Source organism: Stenella coeruleoalba (assembly GCF_951394435.1).
Source record: "Stenella coeruleoalba genome assembly, chromosome: 13".
In the NCBI taxonomy this organism is placed as follows: domain Eukaryota; kingdom Metazoa; phylum Chordata; class Mammalia; order Artiodactyla; family Delphinidae; genus Stenella; species Stenella coeruleoalba.
The window spans coordinates 14,648,016-14,670,944 of NC_137159.1; the positions used below are offsets into that span (position 1 = coordinate 14,648,016).

The 22,929-nt window shown below is 52.5% G+C and overlaps 1 protein-coding gene across 1 annotated transcript in view; it reads right to left on the reverse strand.

Annotated features, from left to right (window-relative positions):
* Positions 1–8,803: 8,803 nt before the first annotated feature.
* The window catches only part of ATOH8 (atonal bHLH transcription factor 8), a 34,358-nt gene continuing 20,232 nt past the window's right edge, over positions 8,804–22,929 (reverse strand). Inside the window, exon 3 of the mRNA XM_079941348.1 lies at positions 8,804–9,851. Within this exon, the coding sequence (XP_079797474.1) occupies positions 9,846–9,851 (6 nt within the window). The 3' untranslated portion in view covers positions 8,804–9,845. The remainder of the gene's footprint in view (positions 9,852–22,929) is intronic.

Here is a 22,929-nt window from a genome sequence, read left to right on the forward strand (position 1 = left end):
AGAACCAGCCTCAGGGCCCCCGGCACCTGTGACAAAGTGCAGGCCAGGGGGTGCCTGGGAAATGTGGCTGCCACCTGAGTCCATGTACTGAGGAAAGGAGGCTGGGGAGGGGAAAGCAGGAGACGTCAGAAGCCAATGGGCAGAGGAGGGAGCAGAGCAGTGGCCTGGCTCCCAGCAGGAGCGGGCTCTGTGAGCGGGGTGGGGGGAAGACCCTGGGAACAGCCTGGCCCAGGTGGGAGAGGGGGCTACAGGTCCGTGAGAAGGTGGGTCTCAGTGGGCTCAGGACCTAGAGGGAAGGGCAGACAGGCCCTGGGAGGGACGAACACCCTGCACCTCGGCCTGTGGGCAAGTCAATTTCACTTCAATCCTCTGAATACCTTCGGGCTGGAGAAGCTCACGTACTCCCCGGGTTCCACTCCCTGTGTGTTCCGTCTGGCGTCCGCTCCTTATTTATTTCGTGCTGAGGACACTCATCCTGTTTAATACTTTCTCCCTTGCCTGGATCTCTGCTGGGCTCTGCGGGACAACCTGGGCTGAAGAGGGATGGGCAGGACCCTCTGGGCTCACCCTGCAGCCCCTCACCAGGGCAAGGAAACCCCAGGAGCCCTCCCAGCCCAGGCCAGCAGTGCTGTACATCGAGGCCACAGGGCCTAGGACTGTCCTGCAACGTGTAGACAGATAGACCTACTCTCTGTCCTCCAGGAGCCCACAATCAAGCCAGAAACATAGATGGAGAGGCAAGCAACAGTGTCAGAAGAGGGAAAGTGGGTGTCCTGAGAGGCCCGAGGCATGTGGAGTTTGGACAAAGGTTAAAGGACCTTTCGTTGAGGCAGCAGGTCAGCAGTCTGGGGGTCTGGGGAGGTGAGCTGTACCCAGATTAGAAGGATGACCACTTGTTTATTTGTAATTTCTCTTAAGATGCTCTGTTGGTTTTTGTTTAACAACTCTGGAAGGTATCTGCTCCTTCAAATAATTCTCTGGTTCAAAAGGTAATCCCTCAGGAGAAATACAGCTGTTCTAGCGAGACGGAGGAAGAACCTCAGCGTCCGGGTGGTGGGAGAGCCCGTGTGGGGAGCTGTAATCTGAGCCTTGAACTCAGAAATGCAGGCAGGACAAGGCAGGGTGGAACCCAGGATGGAAATCAGCTGCGAGGGACCTTGGAGGTCACAGAGCCACTGTCTACTTGTCTACTCAAGACGGGTCACACGGGGAGTTGAAGGTCTGGCCAAGCTGACCCCAGGCCCCCAGGTTCCCAGAGGACGGCGCGTTCTCCCCCCAGTCACAAGGGGCTTGGTTCTGGGTGTTTCCTCCCTTGCATTTCCCAGATCCCTGAGCTTGGGAGAAGAATGCACTGCAGAAGGCCCTCTGGAGGGGGGTGAGCACAGAGGGCACGCACTTTGCCCCAGCAGGTCTGCCCGTGGGAAGTGCTGGCTCCCAGTGCCCGTGGGGAGGGCAGTGGTTCGGAATAATCTGTCCAGCTCCCTGAGGAGCAGGACAGGGTGCACCTGTGAGGCCGCCAAAAGGGGGCTGGGGCCTCCCTCAGGCTTGGCTCTGGTCCAGTCCTGTCATCAATGCCAAGGGAGGCCGCCCTGACAGATGTCACCGGCACGGAGCTGTCAGTCATCCCAGCAGGTCTCCTCAGCACAGCCACCATCCTGTGAGGGTTGGAGGACAGGGCTCTTCCTGGCTTTCCCCCAGCGCTGATCACTGATCACCGCTCCCGGGTCCTTCGCAGACAGCTTCAGCCTCTGCCTTCAGTTTCGAGACTGAGCCGATCAGAGTGCCTCTGGCAGTGCCTGGGGCAGCCATGTGGGTAAGGAAATCCTGGCCCATCCAAAATCCCCATTAACCAGCAGTCCCCAAACTGTGTTCCATGGACCTCCCCACATGGTGTCCAGTGAGAGATTGGGGCATGAAATAAAGAATAAGTGCCCTGCATCAACAGATGAATGGGTAAACCAAATGTAACACACACATGCAACGGAACATTATTCAGCCATAAAAAAAGAATGCAGTTCTGATATACGCTTCAGCATGGATAGACCTCGAAAATCTTATGCTTAGTGAAATAAGCCAGACACAGAAGGACAAATATTGTATGATTCCACTTATATGAGGTACTAAGAATAGGCAAATTCATAGAGACGGAAAGTAGAATTGAGTTTACCAGGGGTGTATTGGGAGAGGTGGGAAAGGGGGAGTTATTGTTGAATGGGTACAGAGTTTTTGTTGGGGATGATGAAACAGTTTGGGGTATAGATAGTGGTGATGTTTACACAACATTGTGACTATATTTAATGCCACAGAACTGTGTACTTAAAATGATTTAAATGATAAATATTATGTTATACATTTTACCACGATAAAAACATTTTTTTAAAGAGTAAGTAGTCAAACAACTTTGGGAGACACTGTGTCCTCAAATTTAAATGGAGGGGCAGTACAGGGGTAGGGGATTAAATTTTTTTTTAATAAAAAATTTTTTTAATTTAAAAAATTTTTAATTAAATATATTTTTTAAAAAGGGTTGTTATGTGGGATTATATGAAATCATGTGTGTAAAACTTTTGAAAATTGTAAAGCACTGTAGAATTTAAAGAATCTTTCACTCAATAAAAAATAAATTTAAAAAAATTTAAATGGGTTTTCCTTGTGCAGGACTTTTCAGAGCCTTTATGAAGGGGATATATTAGCTATGGTTCCCAGTGGAGAGGATCACTGAACACTTTGTTCTTAGAGAGCCTATACATCTTTTTTTTTTTTTTTAATTTATTTTTGGCTGCGTTGGGTCTTCGTTGCTTTGCGCAGGCTTTCTCTAGTTGAGGCGAGCGGGGGGCTACTCTTTGTTGTAGTGCGCAGGCTTCTCTCACTGTGGTGCCTTCTCTTGCTGCGGAACACGGGCTCTAGGCGCACGGCTTCAGTAGTTGCAGCACGTGGGCTCAGTAGTTGTTGCGCACGGGCTTAGTTGCTCCGCGGCATGTGGGATCTTCCCGGACCAGGGATGGAACCCATGTCCCCTGCACTGGTAGATGGATTCTTAACCCCTGCCCCACCAGGGAAGTCCCCCTATTTAATCTTAGATCTGCCCCTGAAGTTACAACATTTGACTTCCTAGGCTGCCTCTCACACCTGAAGGAGACACTAAAATCTTTGTCAAACCCTTTGTCCTGATTTTTATTCAGAAAATAAAGCATAGCATAGCTATCCCAAAGCATACCCGAAGCTTGATTTTTTTTGTTCTATTTTCTTCTCCAAAAATAGAAATTTATTTCCTGGGACTTGGAAGGGTTTTGAGTTCTTTATTAAAAAAAAAAAAAAAAAAGTGTGTGAGTTGCATGCATATGTGTGCCTGCAAGAGGAAAATTCTCTAGAAACTTCTGATTGTGGGGATGGAAATGAAGTCCCGGAGGAGGAATGCATGTTGTCTGTGGGCCAGATGGCTTTGAATGTGGTTTGGGGTATGGGCTTGGCACGGGGCTAAGTTCAGGGCCCTGCTTGCCTCTTGGGGGAGGGGGCAGGCTCTGTCCTGTCCCCTCCTCCCCATGGTATTACCAGTCAGCTGCCCTTGGTTATAGGAGAGCCTGGGGAAAGGAATGTGCATCTCTCCAGGTCATGCATCTCTCCTCCCAGAGGCAAGACCCTGGATGCCTGCTCAGCTGAGTGTGGGTGAGCTGCCCGGCCAGCTGTCATATTTGCTTGTGACCTTTCCACTGGGCATCGTATTTTATAGTCTCCTGTTTTCAGGCTGGGATTTGGTGGTGACCTGGGGTTGGGTAGGGAGATGTTAAATTGAAGAAAAAAGACTGGATTCAAGCCCCAGCTGTGGGACAACTTCGGTGAGTCACAGCCCAGAAATGTAGTGTCAGAGAGTGAAGCCAGAGGGGAAAATATTTATAACTGCCGGAAACATGATGAACCTGTCAAAAATACATGAAATCAGCTAAATAAATTGGGAAGAAAAAGGCAAGGTCTTATTTGGTTTTCTGTGAGTGTAAACATTTTTAAAAATCATCAGGAAGGAGAAAAATAATTCCTCTATACACAACTGCCTTGTGTGAGTGATGTTTTGGGGAAATCAAGGGAAAGTGGCTATGTTCCCTTGAACTAAAGCGGAGTAAAGAGAAGGCATCAGCCATAGGCGGCGATTGAGAGAGAGATAATTAGATCAAAGCAGAGACAACCATGGGATGTAAGCCCCTCAAGAATCCTCAGAGATCTGGGGCAATGTTGGCTTCTCAATGAAGATGGGGCAGCGAAGTGATGTTCTGATTAATATATATGAACAGGAAAGACGAGTCCTTAGGATAGGAGGACATGTACCCAGGCCACTGCTGTTGGGTTAAGCAGGGCCTCTCTGCCTGTCCAGGTTCTGGGATTGAGAAACCTAGATTTCCCCTAGGGAACCAGGGGCCTGGGTGGATGCAATAGAGGAAAGTTAGATTAAACAGGAACTGTTTCCATTGCAGTGAACACGAGGGTCCAGAAAGAATCTTGTTTTGTGGGCAGCCAGAGGAAAGGGAATTGAGACATGATTAAGAAAGAAGGGCTGTTAACACCTGGGGATAGGATTCAGCCAGCAACCTTAGATGCCCAAACTGGGGGTCACTGAGTCTGGGGAGGCATTGGAGTCACTGGGGGAGGGGATGTGACCATCCGTGACAAGTCCTATAGGTAGCTAAGGAGATTGGATTTTGCCTGGAGGCGATGGGTCCAGGGCAGGAACTTCAGGAACCACCTCCATCAGCAGGAGGAAGGGGCGGCAGGGAATAGATCAGAAAGTGGGAGGCCAGCCAGGAGGTGGCCGCACAGCCCTATGGGCATAAGGAAGGCGACCTCCTCACATATCCTCAGTCTTATCATCCTGATGGTGCCCCAGGAGGCTGGTCTGAGGGTGTCCCCACCTACCACTTACCACAGGATGGCCCTGAGACCAAGACGGCCAAGAGAGCACATCTCTTCAATGGATTAATAGTGACTGCCTGAAGCACTGTCCTGAACTCGGGCAGCTTCAGGGACCAGGCAGAAAAAGAGCCACCATCGATTAGAGATGCCTGAGGAGGGGCACGAGGGTGGGGCAGCGTTCATTCATTCATTCATCCCCACACCTTCAATAAATGTTTATTCAGCACCTACTGCATGCCAGGTGCAGGTGCCATGAAGCTCTCCTCTTTGCAGGAGCACAGTTCTCAAAGGCTCAGCCACAGAAAGAGCAAAAAGCCCCAGGCCTGGGCTCCACTCTGCTCTGGACTTTCTCCCTTTGAGCCTCTTGGAAGCCTTGGCAAAGGCCTGTGTCCGAGTCTCTCAGGGTCTTGAATAAATTAGCTGCTTGGTAGTTATTTGCGGAAGGAAGAAAATACATGCGTGACTTACCATATTTTTCATTTTTATCCATTCATTCAACAAAGAAACCAATATATACATTTTGCAAGGCCTTTTCAAGGATTTGGAGATGTATTTGACCTAATCTTTGCCCTCTAGGAATCCATAGCGCCATGTGGAGATTAGACACATGCCCGCATAGCCGTAAAACAAAGTCGTTATTTATAAATCCAAGTTCCTTGGAGTGCCTGGCTTCAGGGAGGCAGACATAGCTTGTCTGGGGTCCAGGGGACCAGAGGGGACCCGTGAGAAGGTGAGGACCCTGGGGCAAAGGGCCAAGCCAGCCGCCCCCTCCTCTCCACCCCTTGCCTAGGCAGGGTCTCCTCCATGCCTTCCTGTCGTCCTGGAGCCTGGAAACAGAAAGCAGCTGTGCAGGTGGCAGAGAGACAGAGGGAGAATGGCAACACAAATCCGCTGAAGGAAACACGATGGAGATGTCTGAGTCTTGCTTTGAGGAGGCCAGGCTATCTGTCAGCCGGCCTGCTGGCAGCAGTCCCTTTTAGCCCAGGAAGCAGCGTGGAAGGTGGGAGGCAAGTGCAACCCCTGCTCCAGGCCCCTAGCAGGCCTGCCTGGCTGCCTTACTGTACGGCTCAGCCTATTTAGCGGTACCCAGGTCTCTGCCCTGTATCTCGGGCACACAGGAGCCCTGTCTGCACCTCAGCTCCCTACACGGTCCCTGCTCACGGCTCTGCTACCCAGTTCCCAGCCCCTGAGACCTGCCGGCTCCTGCCTCTCTCACTGGCTCGGAAGGAAGGGGAGATGGGTGGGAGGGATCAGGAAAAGAAATAGGACTGCACAGGACAAGGTGAGGTGGAGGGGGGCGGGGGAAGGAGGAGGTCCAGGACAGCGCGGTGGGCCATGGGGCCGGGAGGAAGGACAGTGTGGGGTGACAGAATCCACCGGGGCCCTGGCCACGCTGTGAGACCAAAAAGGGGCCCAGGAACACGTGGAAGGCCCTCCCCAGAATTCACACCTCTCTTCTGGCATTGTCCGAGGCCGGAACCGGGAAGCAGCGGGCAGCCCGTGTGCACGGAGTTTTTGAAGAGTCTTGGAAGGCCCAGCCTTGAGCTGGGGAGATCTCCGACTTGCAGAGGCATTGTTTGTGGTTTTGTCCTTTGGAGAGCAGGAAGCAAGCACGCTGCAGGAACCAGGCATGCACCAGAGCTGCAGACACGTGTGTACACACGTGGCCTCCAACATGGACACCCTCCCTCTGTGGCTGGTGTCTGATGAGCCATCCCCGGCATGCGGAGCCAGGACCCAGAGCAAACAACGGAGCACAGAGGGGGTGTGTGCAAACAAATCTGTGACCACACCCTCGGCTGCCCAGGACGGGCGCTGTCAAGGCCCACGAGGGTGGCTCTTCATAACTTTTATTCTGCTGAGGGCCTTCTTGCGTGGCTGTTTACACAAACTGTTGAGAAGGCTGCCGATGAAATCTGAACCCATGTGAAATGGACTTCCCTTCCCTGGGAATGTACACAGTGGGTATCTGGGTGTGCATATGCACACGAGAAGGAGTGTGCGTGTGTACATGTGTGTGCACAAGAACACAAGCTGCTGTATTGGGAGAGGAGCTGAAAAAGGAAAGAAAAGCGTGGACTTTCAATCACTCATATACACACATACCTGTGTGCATACGTTCGTGCCGTCGTCTGACGGTATCACAATTAGCTTGTCTATTTGGATACGCACGCGCGCGCACACACACACACACACACACACACACACATATCCCTGTACATTTTTGGCACAGCCTGGAGCCCATATCAGTGATTCTAAATCACTTGTCAGAGATCTCAGCCCACTTCAACCAGTAGCTCTCAACCTTGCCTGCACATTGGAATCACTTGGGGAGCTTTTAAAAATCCCAGATGCCCAGACCACACTCCAGACCAATAGAGCAGAATTTCTAGAGACGGAACTTTGGTATTAATACTTTATGTCAGTATTTTAAAATCTCCTCAGATGATTCCAATGTCTTTCGAGGGCTGAATACTTCTCTGCATAGAAAGTCCTTCTTCCTTTCCTCTGCTCAGAAAACTTCTATTCATCCTTCATGACCCAACTCACATAGCTCCTTTCTAGGATAGCCCTTCAGGATACCTCCCCAGGGAGAGTTACCTTTTTCTTTCCCGAAACTTCCAACAACACCTTAGTCATCCAACTGTATCACAGTTATTTGCTTGCCTATCTGTCCGTCCCACCTTCTGTTCAGAACTCTGAGCTCTGTGAAGACACTGCATGGGATCCATCTCTCTATTCCTGATACCCAGCTTAGAGTCGGCTATGCAGCTGGTGATCAATAGATGCTTCAGAATGGAAGGGAAGTACGTAATGAAGGCCTTGAGCAGGAGAGGGGTGGGGAGTAGAGACCATTATTGTTTCTGGGTAGAAAGGCCACAGGTCTGCTCCCTTGTCAGCAGGATGGGGGTATCTCCCCAAACCGTTTGTAACAGGGTCCTCTTATGTCAACAAGTTTGATGCAGGTTGGTCCACATTTCCTGCTTCCCTAGGAAATGCCACCAGTGTTACTCAGAGGCTCAGAGGGACACCAGAGTGAGTCTGTCATCTGTGCCTAGAGGCCTGGGGTGACTGTGACCACCTCCCCCCCACTCCAAGCCCACTCTACCTGGCCTGTTTCCAGGGCACTGTTGCTCTGAGGAGCTCCATGAGCAGCCTGTGGCCCCTGCTTCTGCCCCAGATCCAGGACCAGCCCACACAGCTCGGTCCTTGGCCAGAGCCATGTCTGGAAAACACTGGTGCAAGAGGAGGCGCAGACACTGCAGCTCCAGCCCAGGAGCCCGGGAGTAGACAAGAGAGGGTGACACTGGGCGGAACCATGGGACAGGTGTGTATTCTGCAAGGGCACAGCCTCCTTCCCTCATCACCTCCCCTCTCCTGGGGCAGCCCTGCCCCTCCTACACAGCCCTCTGGCCTGACAGTCCTTTCCTTGTCCTCTTATTAACCCTCCCCCATCCCCACTGAACCATTATTGCCCCATCTTAGGCCAAGGCCACACAAAGACTTCGGGCACGAGCTGGCCTATGGGGCTGGAGAGGCACTAAGAGCACAGGCAGTGGAGTGAGGCCGCCCTGATGTGAGAACTGTTTCTGTCACTGCCTGGCCCTGTCTCCTCCCCGCCTCAGGTTCCTCATCTGTACAATGGGATTAAAACTTCAGTCCCCACCTTATAAACTCACAGTCTGGAGTGAACGAGGCACGTTCCTGACCTGGCCTCCTGGTCACTAGTCCAGGCCGAGGCCATGGCGAGGGCCCCACCCCCTTACACACATACAGCTCACTTCCCGAAGGGCTCTCAAGCTCTCCCTCCCCCCACAGCCCTCTCCAACTGACCGGCCAAAGTCCTGGTCACCCACGGAGTCCATCAACACAAGCAAGCGTTTTCGTTACATGTTGGGGCTTTTACTTCAATTTGAAGCAGATGGTTGAGCACAGATGTGAACAGCTTTGGCCTTGTGCACAAGGAAGGAACAGGCCTTGACTTTGAACATGCCCGCCTCCCCACATACTGGCCCATTCCCCTGGTCCCTTCCTCCCCTCCGCCCCCCTGCACAGCCATCACAGCCCGCCGGCCCCCAGGCAGGGTGCCATCTTGTGTGCCCAGTCAGGAGGGCGGGGCCCTGGCAAGGAGTGGCTGGCTGGACCGGCTGGGGGGTCACCTTGGGGCAAGTCCCTGGGGTGAGGTACGGGTGGTCAGTATTGCCCCCCACCCTCCCATTCACTTCTCACGATGCTTAGGGCCCAAGAAGGAGCCTGCGCCCAGGGAACATGGGAAAATCAGGGTCAGAGGTCTGGGCAGCCAGTGGGAAGGAGAGGGGGGCCGGGATCTCAGACCTCACTCCCCACAGGTGCCCCCAGCCTCCCTGTCACAGCCTCCCTATCACCGATAAGCCAGAAGGCTTATCTGCGTCCAGCCAGCTCGGGGCCCAGCTGTAGAAAGGGAGTTCCGGGTCAGAGGGTCAAGCGCTTCCAACAGTCACCAAACGTCCATCCTTTCCACGAGTTCCTAGTGGAACTGCTGACTCTTCTTTGGCGTGAGATGGGACCCGGGCAACAGGAGGAGTAAACATCACAGAGCAACAGTGTGGCTTTTCACTATGGGGTCTTCTCACCCCATTTTGTTCAGTGTCTCTGTCGAATCTTTGGCAATGAATTTCTGCAGCCAGACGGTGGGCCTCAGGCCCGGGCAAGGGGAAGGCTTTGCTCTCCCCGTCCCACCAGGCAGAGAGCAAAGTGCAAAGTCACTGTGGAGTGGTTGCGGGGTGGGGCGGGGGGAGAGGGCGAGAGGGGGCAGGCAAGCTTCTGTCCTGAGAGGTGGTGGTCTGAGCATCCGGTGGCAACTTAGAGAGGACGACAAGGCTGGACTTGGCGAGCTCACCTTCTCCTCAAGCTTGACTGGAAAGAGGGCCCACAGCAGCGTCCTTGGACAAGCCCATGGCCGGTCACTCCTGAAAGAAACAACCAATGGGAGGAGAGGGAGAAATTAGGAGGTTGGGATTAACATATACACACTACTATATCTAAAACAGGTAATCAACAAGGACCTACCGTAGAGCACCGGGAACTCTACTCAATACTCTGTCATAACCTATATGGGAAAATAATCTGAAAAAGAATAGATATCTGTATATATCTATATATAAAACTGAATCACTTTGCTGTACACCTGAAACTAACAACATTATAAATCAAATATACTCCAATATAAAAAAATAAACTAAAGAAATAAAGAAACAGCAGCTAAGACCCGGCACAGCCAAATAAATAAATAAATAAATGTTTTTTAAAAATAAAGAAACAAACAAAAAATAAAATAAATAAGTTAAAAGGATATATTGTATAGCACAGGCATTAGAGCCAATATTTTATACTAACTTTAAATGGAATATAATCTATAAAAATTTTGAATCCCTATATTACATACCTGAAACTAATATAATATTGTAAACCAACTATACGTCAATAAATAAGCAAACAAACAAAAAGAAGGGCTTCCCCGGTGGCGCAGTGGTTACGGATCCGCCTGCCAACGCAGAGGACACGGGTTCAAGCCCTGGTCCCGGAAGATCCCACATGCCGCGGAGCAACTAAGCCCGTGCGCCACAACTACTGAAGCCCACAAGCCTAGAGCCCACGAGCCACAGCTACTGAAGCCCATGAGCCCGTGCTCCGCAACAAGAGAAGCCACCACAATGAGAATCCACAAGAGAAACCACCGCAGTGAGAAGCCCGCGCACCGCAAGGAAGAGTAGCCCCCGCCCGCCACAACTAGAGAAAGCCCGTGCGCAGCAACAAAGACCCAACGCAGCCAAAAATAAAAATTAAATAAATAAAAATTTTTAAAAAGCCAAAAAACAAACAAACGAAAACCAACCAATGGTCAGAAGTAGCCCCTACTGGTCCTGACTCCACAAGGCCGACCTGTACCAGGTGCCGGCGCCCATGGTACCTCCTCTTACTCGATCCTCGCGGCTGCCCGGGGAGGGGCTCGGGAGGGACTCGTATGGCCCAGGCAGGGACTGAATCTTGAAAGGTTCGGTAAGGGATGGAGCCAGGATCTGGACCCAGGACCGGCTGCTGCCAGAGCCCACGTCGTCCCCTTACTCCCCACCCCTACCTTGCTGCATTTCAGAGCCACTGCTGATTTTGCTGGTTTGGGGGATGGGCGGGGTTGTAGAGGAAGCTCAGGGACCCCTGATCCTGATACCACAGTCCGCCAGGTCACACCTCTGAGGGATATCAGAGTCAGCCCTGTCCCCCCACGGGAATGGCATCCTTACCTCCTTCTCCCTACACCAGGGGTCCCCAACCCCCGGGACCCCTGTACCAGTCTGCAGCCTGTTAGGAACCGGGCTGCGCAGCAGGAGGTGAGCGGTGGCCGAGCCAGCAAAGCTTCGTCTGCCGCTGCCCATCGCTCCCATCACCGCCTGAACCCTCCCCTCCCCCATGGTCCGTGGAAAATCTGTCTTCCACGAAACCGGGCCCTGCTGCCAAAAAGGTTGGGGACCGCTGCCCTACACCCTTCAGACAAGACACTACACCGGCAGCCAAGAGGCTGACTCTAGGTGCAGCCCATCCCCCCGCCAGCTGGGCCTCAGTGGTCTCATCTATAAAATGACAGTGTCTTCATCTATAAGAGGACAGTGTCCTCAGCTGTAGTAGAAATGAAGTCTGACCTGGGAATTCGAACCCAGAAAACAGATGAACACGGTTCTAGTCTATTTGGATCGGGAGAGTACAGGGGACACAGAGAGAGGGGAGCCCAGAGTCTACAGTATTCCTTCCAACGTGGAGCCTGGGGTGGCTGTGAGAACCCAGGTGCTCTGGGGCAAATTGGGAAACCCCTAGGTTAGACCGTCTTTCAGTTCCTTGCAGTCCTGACCTTCGGAAACTTCACACTGGCAGCTGAACTTGGTGTTGCTCATGAGAAAACTGACCAGAGGCATGATTTTGCTACAGGAAGGGACAGGAGATGCGAAAAGGTCCTGGGGCTGCCGGGCTTTAGCTTTGGGGGAGGTCAGAGCTGGTGGGGAGGCTCTTCAGGGGCTCCCAGTCCACCCAGAAGACGCACGAGAATAACAGCCATCCGCTAACTGGGCACAGCACAGCCCTAATACCGCAGTTCCAAATCCTTCTCTCCCGTTTCCTGCAACAACCCTGAACAAACAGCTAAGCACTTACTTTTGAAGCAAAACATCTGTCAGGCACCTCTGACACGCCAGGGCGCTTCTCACGTCCCCAGCTCAGAGGTAAGTGCTACGAGTTGGCAGCACCACGATTCGAATCCAGATCGGCAGTGTTTATTCTACCACAAGGAGCCTGCTCCTGCTGAAAGGGAGGCTCGGGGAGCCGGGCTGCAGCCAAACCACGAGGCTGGAGGGGCTGCTAACCACAGGCCCTAGTGAGCCTCAGGCCTGGGCGGCGCTGGGCAGGCAGCCAAGGTGCGAGGCCGGGGCAAGGCTGGAAGTGGGGTCCAGGGAGGGCGAGGGAGCCCAGCCAGGAGGAGGGAGTGTCCTCCAGCTAACAGAGGCTAAGAAGGGGAAAAGGAAAAGTGAGAGGAGGTAGCATCTTGATGTGGTGAATCCAGGCTCACATTCTCCGAGCCCATGGTGCGTGGCTGGCCCCAGCAGGAATCTGCTTTTTGTTACCGAGTCTGAGGAGGATTAAGAAGCGGAAAGGAAACCCGTGGGGATGGCACTGGGTCTGTGGTCCACGGGGTGATTTACAGCCGCGTCATCCCGGCGCTGGCTGCCTGGGCGGGCCCTGCGGAGGACTGGCCCGGAGTTCCTCCCTTGTTCAGTCTGCCTGCGGTCAGGGAAGGCACGGAAGGCTAGGGCAGCTGAAGCCATCCCACTGGCTGCCCTGTAAAGGCGGCCGCCTGGCCGGGCCCAGCCCCAAGCCCTCCGTCGGCTCTCAGACTCCACTGAAGCCATGGCTACCACCCAAGAGCAAGGGAGACAGGGGTTTCTCTCGCCAAGGCCCGACCTGCAATTCTCAACCCCACCCTTTCCCTAACGTCTACACTGGACCTGCGTTCCCACCACCCACCTTGGTCCAGGAATGCCAGCACATGCATCATCCGTCCAAGGAAGCCTCATGTCAACTGGAGCGTGGTGGGAACACTGGGAGGCCTTAGGTGCCACGACCTTTTTTTGCAACTAACCGACTGTGTGACCTTGGGGAACTGACTCTCCCTCTCTGTGCTTTGATTCCTTCACCTGTACGGCAAGTGCACGTACATGGATTAGCACTCCCCGAAGGGTGCTCTTCAGAATACTAGCCAGGTGAGGTATATCCCGTGAGTTTGGGAAACATCACAGACCTTGGCCCGACTTTGGAAAGTCACCGTGTATATGAACATATTAAAGTCTCTGAAAAGTCCTACAGTAAAGAAATTCGTGTGGCTTTACTTACCCAGTGTTTTCCCAACCCATCTGATTGTGTGACTGCAACCGCACTGTGAGGAGTAGAAACTCACTCTACTCTTCCCGTTATTTAAGGCTGCACAAGGGCATTTCAGAGGGGCTGGGGGAAAGTCTCAGGAAAGCTTGCTGAACTGCAGTAGGGGCAATCTGTGGCCCTTCCCTCCAGGTACCTGCCAACAACATCACTCAGCCACCTCCAGGCTCTGCTTCTTTCTTGCCTGTCTGCCCATTGGCCCAATCTCTCAGCATCCCAACCCCGAAGACCCAGTGAAGGCAGTCAGTTGGTCCAGCCTCAGGCAGATTCCTTCCCCTAGACCAATCTGGTGTGGCTGAGAGACAGGAGACAAACCTACCTATGCCATCCCTTCAGAAGAGGTGGGGGGGGTGTGTGTGTGTGTGTGTGTGTGTGTGCGCGCGCGGACGCGTGTACGTAAGTGTAGGTGTGGACGTGGATGTGTATGCACGCACACATGCAAGCATAACTGCAAATACAGGGGAGAGGGCTGGACATACTCCCCACTGTGACAACCACACCACAGACCCCCTTCTCATGTAACTCCTGGCAACATCCCGCTTGGGTCCATGTGAGAAGCACAGCTTGAAAGGGCCTCTTGCATCCCCTCTGGCTCTGGCCTTCTGTGTGTGGTGTTCCCACTGCGGCCAAGCCTCTGATTATAGCTGGGTAAGGCTCTCACCGTCCTGAGGAGCCCCCTGCAGCATGACCCCTCCACACAAAAGATGCCCTTTAAACACAGGTCTTGCTGCTCACTAACACAAACTTTAAAAATGACTAGACAAGATGCCTCCCAGGTCCCTTTCAGCAGGTCTGACGTGCTGAGTCCGACTGAAGTGATTTGGTCAGGGTGACGAAGTGTCTGGGTTTATCACATTCAGAAATCATCTTTTTTTCTTTTTTGGCCACAGTATGGCATTCAGGATCTTAGTTCCCCAACCAGGGATCAAACCGTGCCCTCGGCAGTGAAAGTGCAGAGTCCTAACCACTGGACCGCCAGGGAATTCCCAGAAATCATCTTTTTATCTGCCCACTCATTTGTGGCAGCTCCACAATGGCAGGGACATGGTCGTTCTGTTCGCTGCTATAGCCCCAGAGCCTAGAACAGTCTGGACACACAGTAGCATCTCAATAAATATTTGTTATTTGTTGGACGTGTGAATATTTCCAGTTACCAGGCATTTTATTTACTGTAGCGTTTAAGTACCACCAGATACGTTTCCTATTTCAAATGTAACACTGAGCATTTTTGTAACTGTGCCTATGTTTTAGGGGAACTTTTGGTAATTGTTGTGAACCCAGGAACAATGTTGTATCTGTCTGGTTTTGTTCACTTCCAGTTTTTAAATTTCTAATTATACTTCCTCTGCTTACTAAGTTTGTCCCTGGCTTTAAGTGGATTGGTTTCCTCTCCTCGTCACTTCTATGTGCTTCAGGGTAATTTTATCACTTTGGGGGCATTTTAAAAAAAACGATTATTTCTGCCTATAAGTTATTTTACCTTTTAAGTTCATTTTCAGTCACTTCACCTATTTAACCTTTTTGTTTGTTTGTTTGTTTTTTGTTTTTCTGCGGGACGCGGGCCTCTCACTGTTGTGGCCTCTCCCGTTGCGGAGCACAGGCTCCGGACACGTAGGCTCAGCGGCCATGGCTCACGGGCCCAGCCGCTCCGCGGCATGTGGGATCTTCCCGGACCGGGGCACGAACCCGTGTCCCCTGCATCGGCAGGCGGACTCTCAACCACTGCGCCACCAGGGAAGCCCTATTTAACCATTTTTGACTGTTTTCAAATCATACATCTTTCTGTATTTAAGCAATTTGTATAGAGCCTTCTATGTGTAGAGAAAGACGTCAAATGGGACTGAAATCCTGAGTTTTTTGTTTTTTATGGTTTGTCCTAAAAGGAGCAGTCAGATTGCAATGTTACTTTAAAACTAAAATATGAAAGACAAGCAGGGAGGGCATGGGAGAAGTATTCTTCAAGCCCCACACTATCAGGCATTATTTTACCTTTCACTTTTACGTACACCAATATATGGGCTAGAAAGGGTTTGGTTCTAAATGCTGACCACTAGGGTTCATCTTGGCCCCAAAGTCAGCGGGACTCTGGGGCCCTGGGCAGGCTGGTTGATCTCTCAAAGCCTCAGTTTACTCATCTTTAAAATGAGCACAGGGGAGGGATAAACTGTGAGATCGGGATTGACATATACACCTATTATATATAAAATAGGTAACTAATAAGGACCTACTGTACAGCACAGGAAACTCTACTCAGTCCTCTGTAATGACCTATATGGGAAAAGAATCGGAAAAAAAGTGGATATATGTATATGTATAACTGATTCACTTTTCTGTACACCTGAAACTAACACAACACTGCCAATCAACTATACTCCAGTAAAAATTAAAAAGATAAAATGAGCACAGTAATAGTATCCACTTTCTAGCTCAGTTGCAAAGAATCAATGGGACGAGAGAGCCACACTCCCAGCAGGGCCTGGCACACAGTATAAGCACCAGTTCCCATTCCTGCAAAGAGCCGGGTCCTTGGTGTGACTCACTGGTGTTTGAAAACATAAAATGGCATCACAGGCTGAAAGGTCTCAAAAGAAGTAACCAGAAATAGTCATATGGAACCAACTGTCATCTCGGCCAATCTGCTTTAGACGAATTCTTTTTTAAAAATAAGCACAACTTTTAAATTACTTAAGTCACATCCATGACGAATGAATAACCAAAGTGTGGTCTATTCATACAATGGAATATTATTCAGCCATAAAAAGGAATGAAGTACTGACATATGACAGAACTTGGATGAACCTTGAAAACAGTACGCTAGGTGAAAGGAGCCAGGCACAAAAGCCCACGTATTACAGGATTCCATTCCCATGAAATGTCCAGAACAGGGAAACCCATAGATTAGCGGTTGCCTAGGGCTGGGAGGGAGGAGATTCCTAAAGCATATGGGGTTTCTTTGGGGGCTGATGAAAATGCTCTAAAATTGGCTGTGGTGATGGCCACATTTTAGTGAAAAAACCAAAAAATCATTGAATTGTACACTTTAAATGGGTAAACTATAATCTCAATAAAAATGTTAAAGATTTTGGGACTTCCCTGGTGGCACAGTGGTTAAGAATCCGCCTGCCAATGCAGGGGACACGGGTTCAATCCCTGGTCCGGGAAGATCCCACATGCGGCGGAGCAACTAAGCCCGTGCACCACAACTGCTGAGCCTGTGTGCCACAACTGCTGAAGCCCACGCACCTAGATCCCGTGCTCCACAACAAGAGAAGCCACCGCAACGAGAAGCCCGCGCACCACAACAAAGAGTCGTCCCCGCTCGCCACAACTAGAGAAAGCCCGCGCACAGCAACGAAGACCCAACGCAGCCAAAAATAAATAAATTAATTTATAATTTAAAAAACTGTTAAAATTTTTGTAAACGCCTAAGTAGTATATGTTAATTATAGAAAAGTTAGAAAACACAGAAGAGTGAACAGAAGAAAACCATTTAAATCACCTCCATCTCCCCACCGAGAGAAACCATGATAGTGCTGGGTGATTGCTGTTCCACATACTTTTCCTTTTTTTTTTTCCTAGTTGATACACAATGCTGTGTTGGTTTCAAGTGCACAGCAAAGTGATTCCGTTTTTTATATATATATATATATATATATATATATATATATATATACACACACACACACATATATGTACATATATATATATTTTTTTAGATTCTTTTCGATTATAGGTTATTACAAGACATTGACTATAGTTCCCTGTGCTATACAGTAGGTCCTCACTGTTTATCTCTTTTATATGTAGTAGTGCGTATTTGTTAATTCCAAACTCCTAATTTATCCCTTCCCACCCTTTTCCCCTTCGGTAACCATGAGTTTGTTTTCTATGCCTTTGAGTCTGTTTTTGTTGTGTAAATAAATTCGCTTGTATCATTTTTAAGATTCTACCGATAAGTGATATCATATGGTATTTGTCTTTCTCTGTCTGACTTGCTTCACTTAGTATGATCATCTCTAGGCCCATCCATCCACATACTTTTCCTATGCGTAGGCAGACCTATGTTGGATTTCATGGGAGTGAAATCAGCTTGTGCAAACTGCACGGCAAGCTGGTGTTTGTGTTTTCTCCAACACTCCAGCCCATACATCTTTGCATCTGGCAGATCTGCTTCCACCTCTCCAAGGGCCAGGCTCTGCTGAGGTTATTCTGGGCACGAGCATAGGCCTGGGCTTCTGGCCTCCAAACTTCCCAGGGAACTGGAAGCAGGTATGGACCAGCCCACCCCCAGCGCCTCCCGCCTCGCCTGGCCTGGGCGCCACGGGTGACAGGCAGGAAATTTATGAGCAGTTGGAGCTGGCGGCCCTTTGCTGAGGGCAGGAACACGGCGTGAATCAACGACCACACTGTGTCCAGGCTGGGAGGGCTCTCCAGGTGCCAGGAACTGAGAGTTGCAAAGTTAGAGCCAGAGCCCCTTGTGAGCCAGGAGAATCCGCCTGGGGACCATGAACTGGGGGAAAACTTCGTTCAGTCATCAAAGATTTATTGAGTTCCTCCTGTCAGCTCTGACAGGCGTCAGGGTTGGAGGCCCTGCCCTGCAGCAGCTTACAGTCTAACCCCAGGGCAGAGCAGAAACCACCAAAATGCTATCCTGGTAGATGCTGTCGAGTCACCTCTTCCCCCTGCCCCCCGCTGTGTCCCTCCAGGCCACTCGTCAGAGAAGTGAATATGATTGCCAGGAGCTCCCGGCTACAGGGTGCAGATAGCTTCCTGTGATGCTAGGAGGACGTCCTGCCCTGCCGGCCCAGGTCAGGAGCAACAGTGGGTCCAGCAGTCTAAACCGCTCGCTGACTGGGGCCAACATTTATGTTCAAACCTCAGGGTCAGTCAAGGACATACAGAAGAACTTTCCTAGCTGTAGGAAACAACCACTGAGTAACACTGGGGACCCCTCCTGTGCTAAGATGCTGGAGCTGAAGCTGGGACCCAGGCACCCGGGCCAGCACTAAGAGAGCACCGTCCAGTCCCGGGCGTCCCCTCTGTTCCAGTACAGCCTTGCGCGGAGTACTTCCACCCACGGGAACAGAGGCTCCAGGAGGGCAGGGTTCTGCTGGCTGTGTCCCTGCTGTGTCCCCAGTCCAGGACAATGAGGCCTCCAGTCCAGCTGCCTGCCCCGAAACCCACCTCACTGCAGTCTGGGGAAATGTGTTTCCCCTCTGAAGCCTCCAAGCACTTCATACCGACTCCTCCTACACCCCTCTGTGCTCGAGTTATGGCTGCTGCAGCTGCCATCGCCCACTTGCTCCCCCCACACGGCTCCACCACGGGCTCCTGAGACAGGGGGCCAGGTCATCGTCCCAGGCCTGGGGACAGTAGTCCGTGAATCGGCTGAGGGCGGCCTCGTCCGGAGCCCAACACACTCCTTTGCATGTGCGGTTGTACAGTCCTTGGGAGGTGCTGTCGCTGCTTCCATTTTGCAGATGGGGAAATGGAGGCCCTCGGTCACACGCTAGGATGCAGCAGAGCAAGGCAGACCCCTCAGTCCCTAGAGGATTCAGCTTCTTCACGGGCAATCGGGACTAGAAAGTCCTCAAGCCACCCCCCCAGCTGCCACCTCTCTTGGTGCTAAGAAAGCCTCAGCCTTCATCCCCTGGGGCCTAAGGGAAGGTGGGAGGCCCGGCGCTTGCAGAGCCAGGCCAGAGCTCAGAGGGAGAACCCACGCCTGCAGGGGACGGGCAGGGAGACCCCAGGGGCCGCCGGGCCGACCCTTCTCGGGCTGCAGGCTGACCATCTCTGCTTCTCTCTCCGTGCTCCCGCCGCGTCTCTCTGTGCCAGCTCTCTCTTGGCCTCCCCTCTACTTCTCTCTCCACGTCTGTCAGCCTATCTGCCTTTCTTGGTCCCCACCTCACCCCACCCACAGCACAGGGCACGGCAAGGGCCGAGCTGGCCTGGGTGAGGCCTGAGGCCCAGCTGCTGCAGCTTCCCATCTGCTCCCCGTCCTGTGAGGTTGTCCAGCCAATTCCACTTCGCTGCACGCTGCCCTTCCAGATCCCAGAAGCTCAAGGAGCTCCTGCCCTTGCCCCATAGCCAGAGAAGGCACCCGGGCTGGAGGGCAGCAGATAGCTGGGCAGACACGTGGCCCAGCCAGGTGAGGAAGGCCCTGCTCCCTGGAAGCGTCCCTAGGGCCCCGACTCATGACCCTCACACACGGCCCCACCCCCCGCCAACACTACACATATACACACACCCCCAACCACAGTGTCGGGGGTCCCCGGGGGCCCCATCATGCTTCTGCATATCTCCGTGCCTCCCCTCTCCCCAATCCTTTTTTTATTTAATTTATTTTGGCTGCATCAGGTCTTGGTTGTGTCACACAGGATCTTCGCTGCAGCACGCGGGATCTTTAGTGCTGGCCCGTGGGATCTAGTTCCCTGACCAGGGATCGAACCTAGGCCCCCTGCATTGGGAGCGTGGAGCCTTAGCCACTGGACCACCAGGGAAGTCCCTCCCCTCCCCTCCCCTCCCCAAGCCTTATAGCAAAGCGACAGCAGGAGTGAGGGGGCATCAACCAGACAAGCCAATTCATGCTGAAGTGCCGGCCCACAAGCCTTTGCAAAGCCCACAGCATGTCTTCAGGAGACCCCCAGTCAGAGTCTAGCTGTGGATAGTTCAGGATCAGTGGAGGCAATAATGGGGTGGCTGGGAGAGGCCACCAGGCCCCTGGACAAATGATTTCTGAAAAAACAGTGTGCAAACCCCTCCTCTGGCCCCTCCCATCGTCCCTAAGCCCCTCATAGCCAGACTCTGGAGCTACCGTGGGATTCAGGAAAGGGCAGGACATCTCTGATCAGGGCTCTTTACTCACCACCACCCTGACCGTCAGTGACACCACAAAAGTACCGGGAAGAGAAACGGATCTTTCACCCACACACACACTTAAGTGCACGTACATACGCCCCCTGACGCACAAGCACCCTCACGGACGCAGCGCGGCGGAGTGGCTAAAGGTGCGGCTGTGGCATCATACAGCCTCTGCTTGAATCCTGACTTCCCCATTCCACCAGCCGTGGGACTTGGAGCACTGACGTCACCTCTCTGTGCCTCGGTTTCTCCACCTATAAAATGGCAATAATAGTAGTCTACTGTCTGAGGCTGAAGAGAGGATTAAAGGTCACAAAGGCTGCGAAGCCAAGCACTCAGGGTGAGGCAGCCACATGTCAGTACACACACGTGTGTATGTATGTGTGTCGGGGGGTCTCCCCCCATTTGCATGTCAGCTCCTCAAGGCAGGAACTGTGTCTCCCCATCAGGTGGCCAGGGCCCCACTGGGGACACGGCAGAGAGGAGCTAGCTGCCCACGAGATAGTGTGGAAGGCAGCTAGAAACACCTCACTTGCTTGGGCTCTCACGCTTCCATTCATTCGGCAAGCATGTACTGAGTGTTCAGACTGTGCCCGGCTCCATTCGGAGCACGGGGGGCCCCCCCGCAGTGAGCAAAACAGACAAGGACCCTGACCCGCCCAGCGCTGCCCCCGCAGGAGAACAAGCCCCTGAGCAGGAGTGACTTTCCCTAGAGAAAGGAAGCCGTGTGTTTTCTGTGCCCAAACAGCTTGGACAGGTCCCAGTTCCCAATAATTGATGCACTTCCCTGCATTCTCCGTCAGACGCTACTGGATGAACTTCAGCTTCCCCTTGACAACTCAAGGTCAAGCCCGGGAATGTCAGTCTACAGAGGACTCCCCAGGTCCTTGAGGCTCCCGGGGCCCCTCACCCCGACACTAAATGGCTCCAATCCCTTGGCTTTCCTGAGCCCCTGGTGTTGCCCTCTTTGTTCTCTGTTTCCTCCCACGCCATCAGGCCACTGGCTGTGATTCTGGGGGCTGTCACTGCACCTGCTCCAGGAGCTGGTCTCCTGGTTGTTTCTGCTCAGCTGCTCTGACCCGAGCCTCCAGGGAGGCAGGCTTGTAAGAACTGTGCACAGAGCTAAGCACAGTGGGCTGCGAACAAGGTCCTGCAGGGCTCTCCTGTGAGCTTTCCTGCCCGGGCTTTGTGTCGTTCAGCCTGAGTTCCAAAGGGTGGGGCCTTTGTTTTGTTCTCCAGAGTGACCCAGCACCTAAAACAATGCCTGGCACATAGTAAACACTCAAAACTGTTTATTCTTAAATAAACGTACAGCGTCCTTCGAGCTTAATTCATCTTTTTCTGCTTCTGTTGAATAAACGAACCACCACTGCGTGTAAACGTGGAGGGGGTGGGTGGGTGCCAAAGTGGATCCTGACCCCTGGGGGAGAGGGGAAGTTCTGAAGCCCTTGAAGACCTCCGGGCACCTCCCCAGTGCCAGACACTCAGTCCACCATGTGGGAGGCCCTCCGTCTGATCCTGGCAGACAGTGCCTACAGATGCCCCAACAAACCTGTGCACACACACACACACACACACACACACACACACACACACGCACACACACGCAGCAGAAGGACGGACTCGGTGTCTGCTGCCTGGCAACAGAGTCAAGTCCACCCAGTCTAAGTCCCTGGGTGGGGAGGGGACACTCAAGGTCCCTCTTCCCACCTTCCGGATGGACAGCAGTGTCCTCCAGGAGCCCCAGTGACTGCGTAGTGCAGCCAGTTGACGTAGCCCTTTCATGGCCATCATTTCCTTGAACCCTCCTCACCCATGGACATTTCTATCCACGTCTCACGAGGAAAGCGAAGCTTGGAGAAGGCAAGTGCTCGAGCTGACAAAGCTCATGAGTGGCTGCGCTGAGACAGACCCGCGTCACTGCTAGACCCCCTCACCTTGGGAGAACAGAGGGCAGTGATGGTCTAGATTCGGAAGCGCTTGTTTCACGGGGCTGGATGAGCCTAGGTCCTGCCCGGCCCCACCCAGCTGTGTGGCACTGAGTGACTTCACCCCCCGGGTCCCAGCCTCCTCGTCTAGCTCCCATGGTTAGTGACGTGGATCTCAGGAGGTCACTGCAAAACTCAAGAGGGTAAGAGGCATAAGAAGGCTCTGCAAACTGAAAAGCACTGTGCAGAGGAAGCAGGTCACCAGTGGCCTAGTCACCTAGGTTCTCTGAACCTCAGTGCTGTCAACTGAAAACAGGGCTACTGGCCCTCACTTTGCGGGGCTGGGGGGAGGAGTAGGCAAACTCGCAGAGATGGGGTTCTGACACTGTGGTTGAGGTTATGATGACATCCGTCAGCCCCATTGGGAAGAAAACCACTCTGTCAAAAATCAGGGTCAACTTTCCAGGATGAGCCACGTGGCCGTTTACCCTACTGTCCTCCCAGATGAGAGGCCCCAATCTCCTCCTCGGTTTCAGGGAGAGCACCCCTTCTTCCAGGGCAGGTAGGGGATGGCTGGACAGGACTGACTGAAGTGGTGAGGAGAAACGCTCTTCCCGGCAAGGCCCTGCCCTGCCTTGGATGTAGCATGTGGATGAAGTACTCAGTGCTGTGGCAGCCACTGTGCAGTCATGAGGTAAAGACCAAGAAAGAAGCCCGAAGCCTTAGCATCACCAGAGCCTTGGAGCCAGGGAACAGTCTCCTCACTTCACCTTTCCTA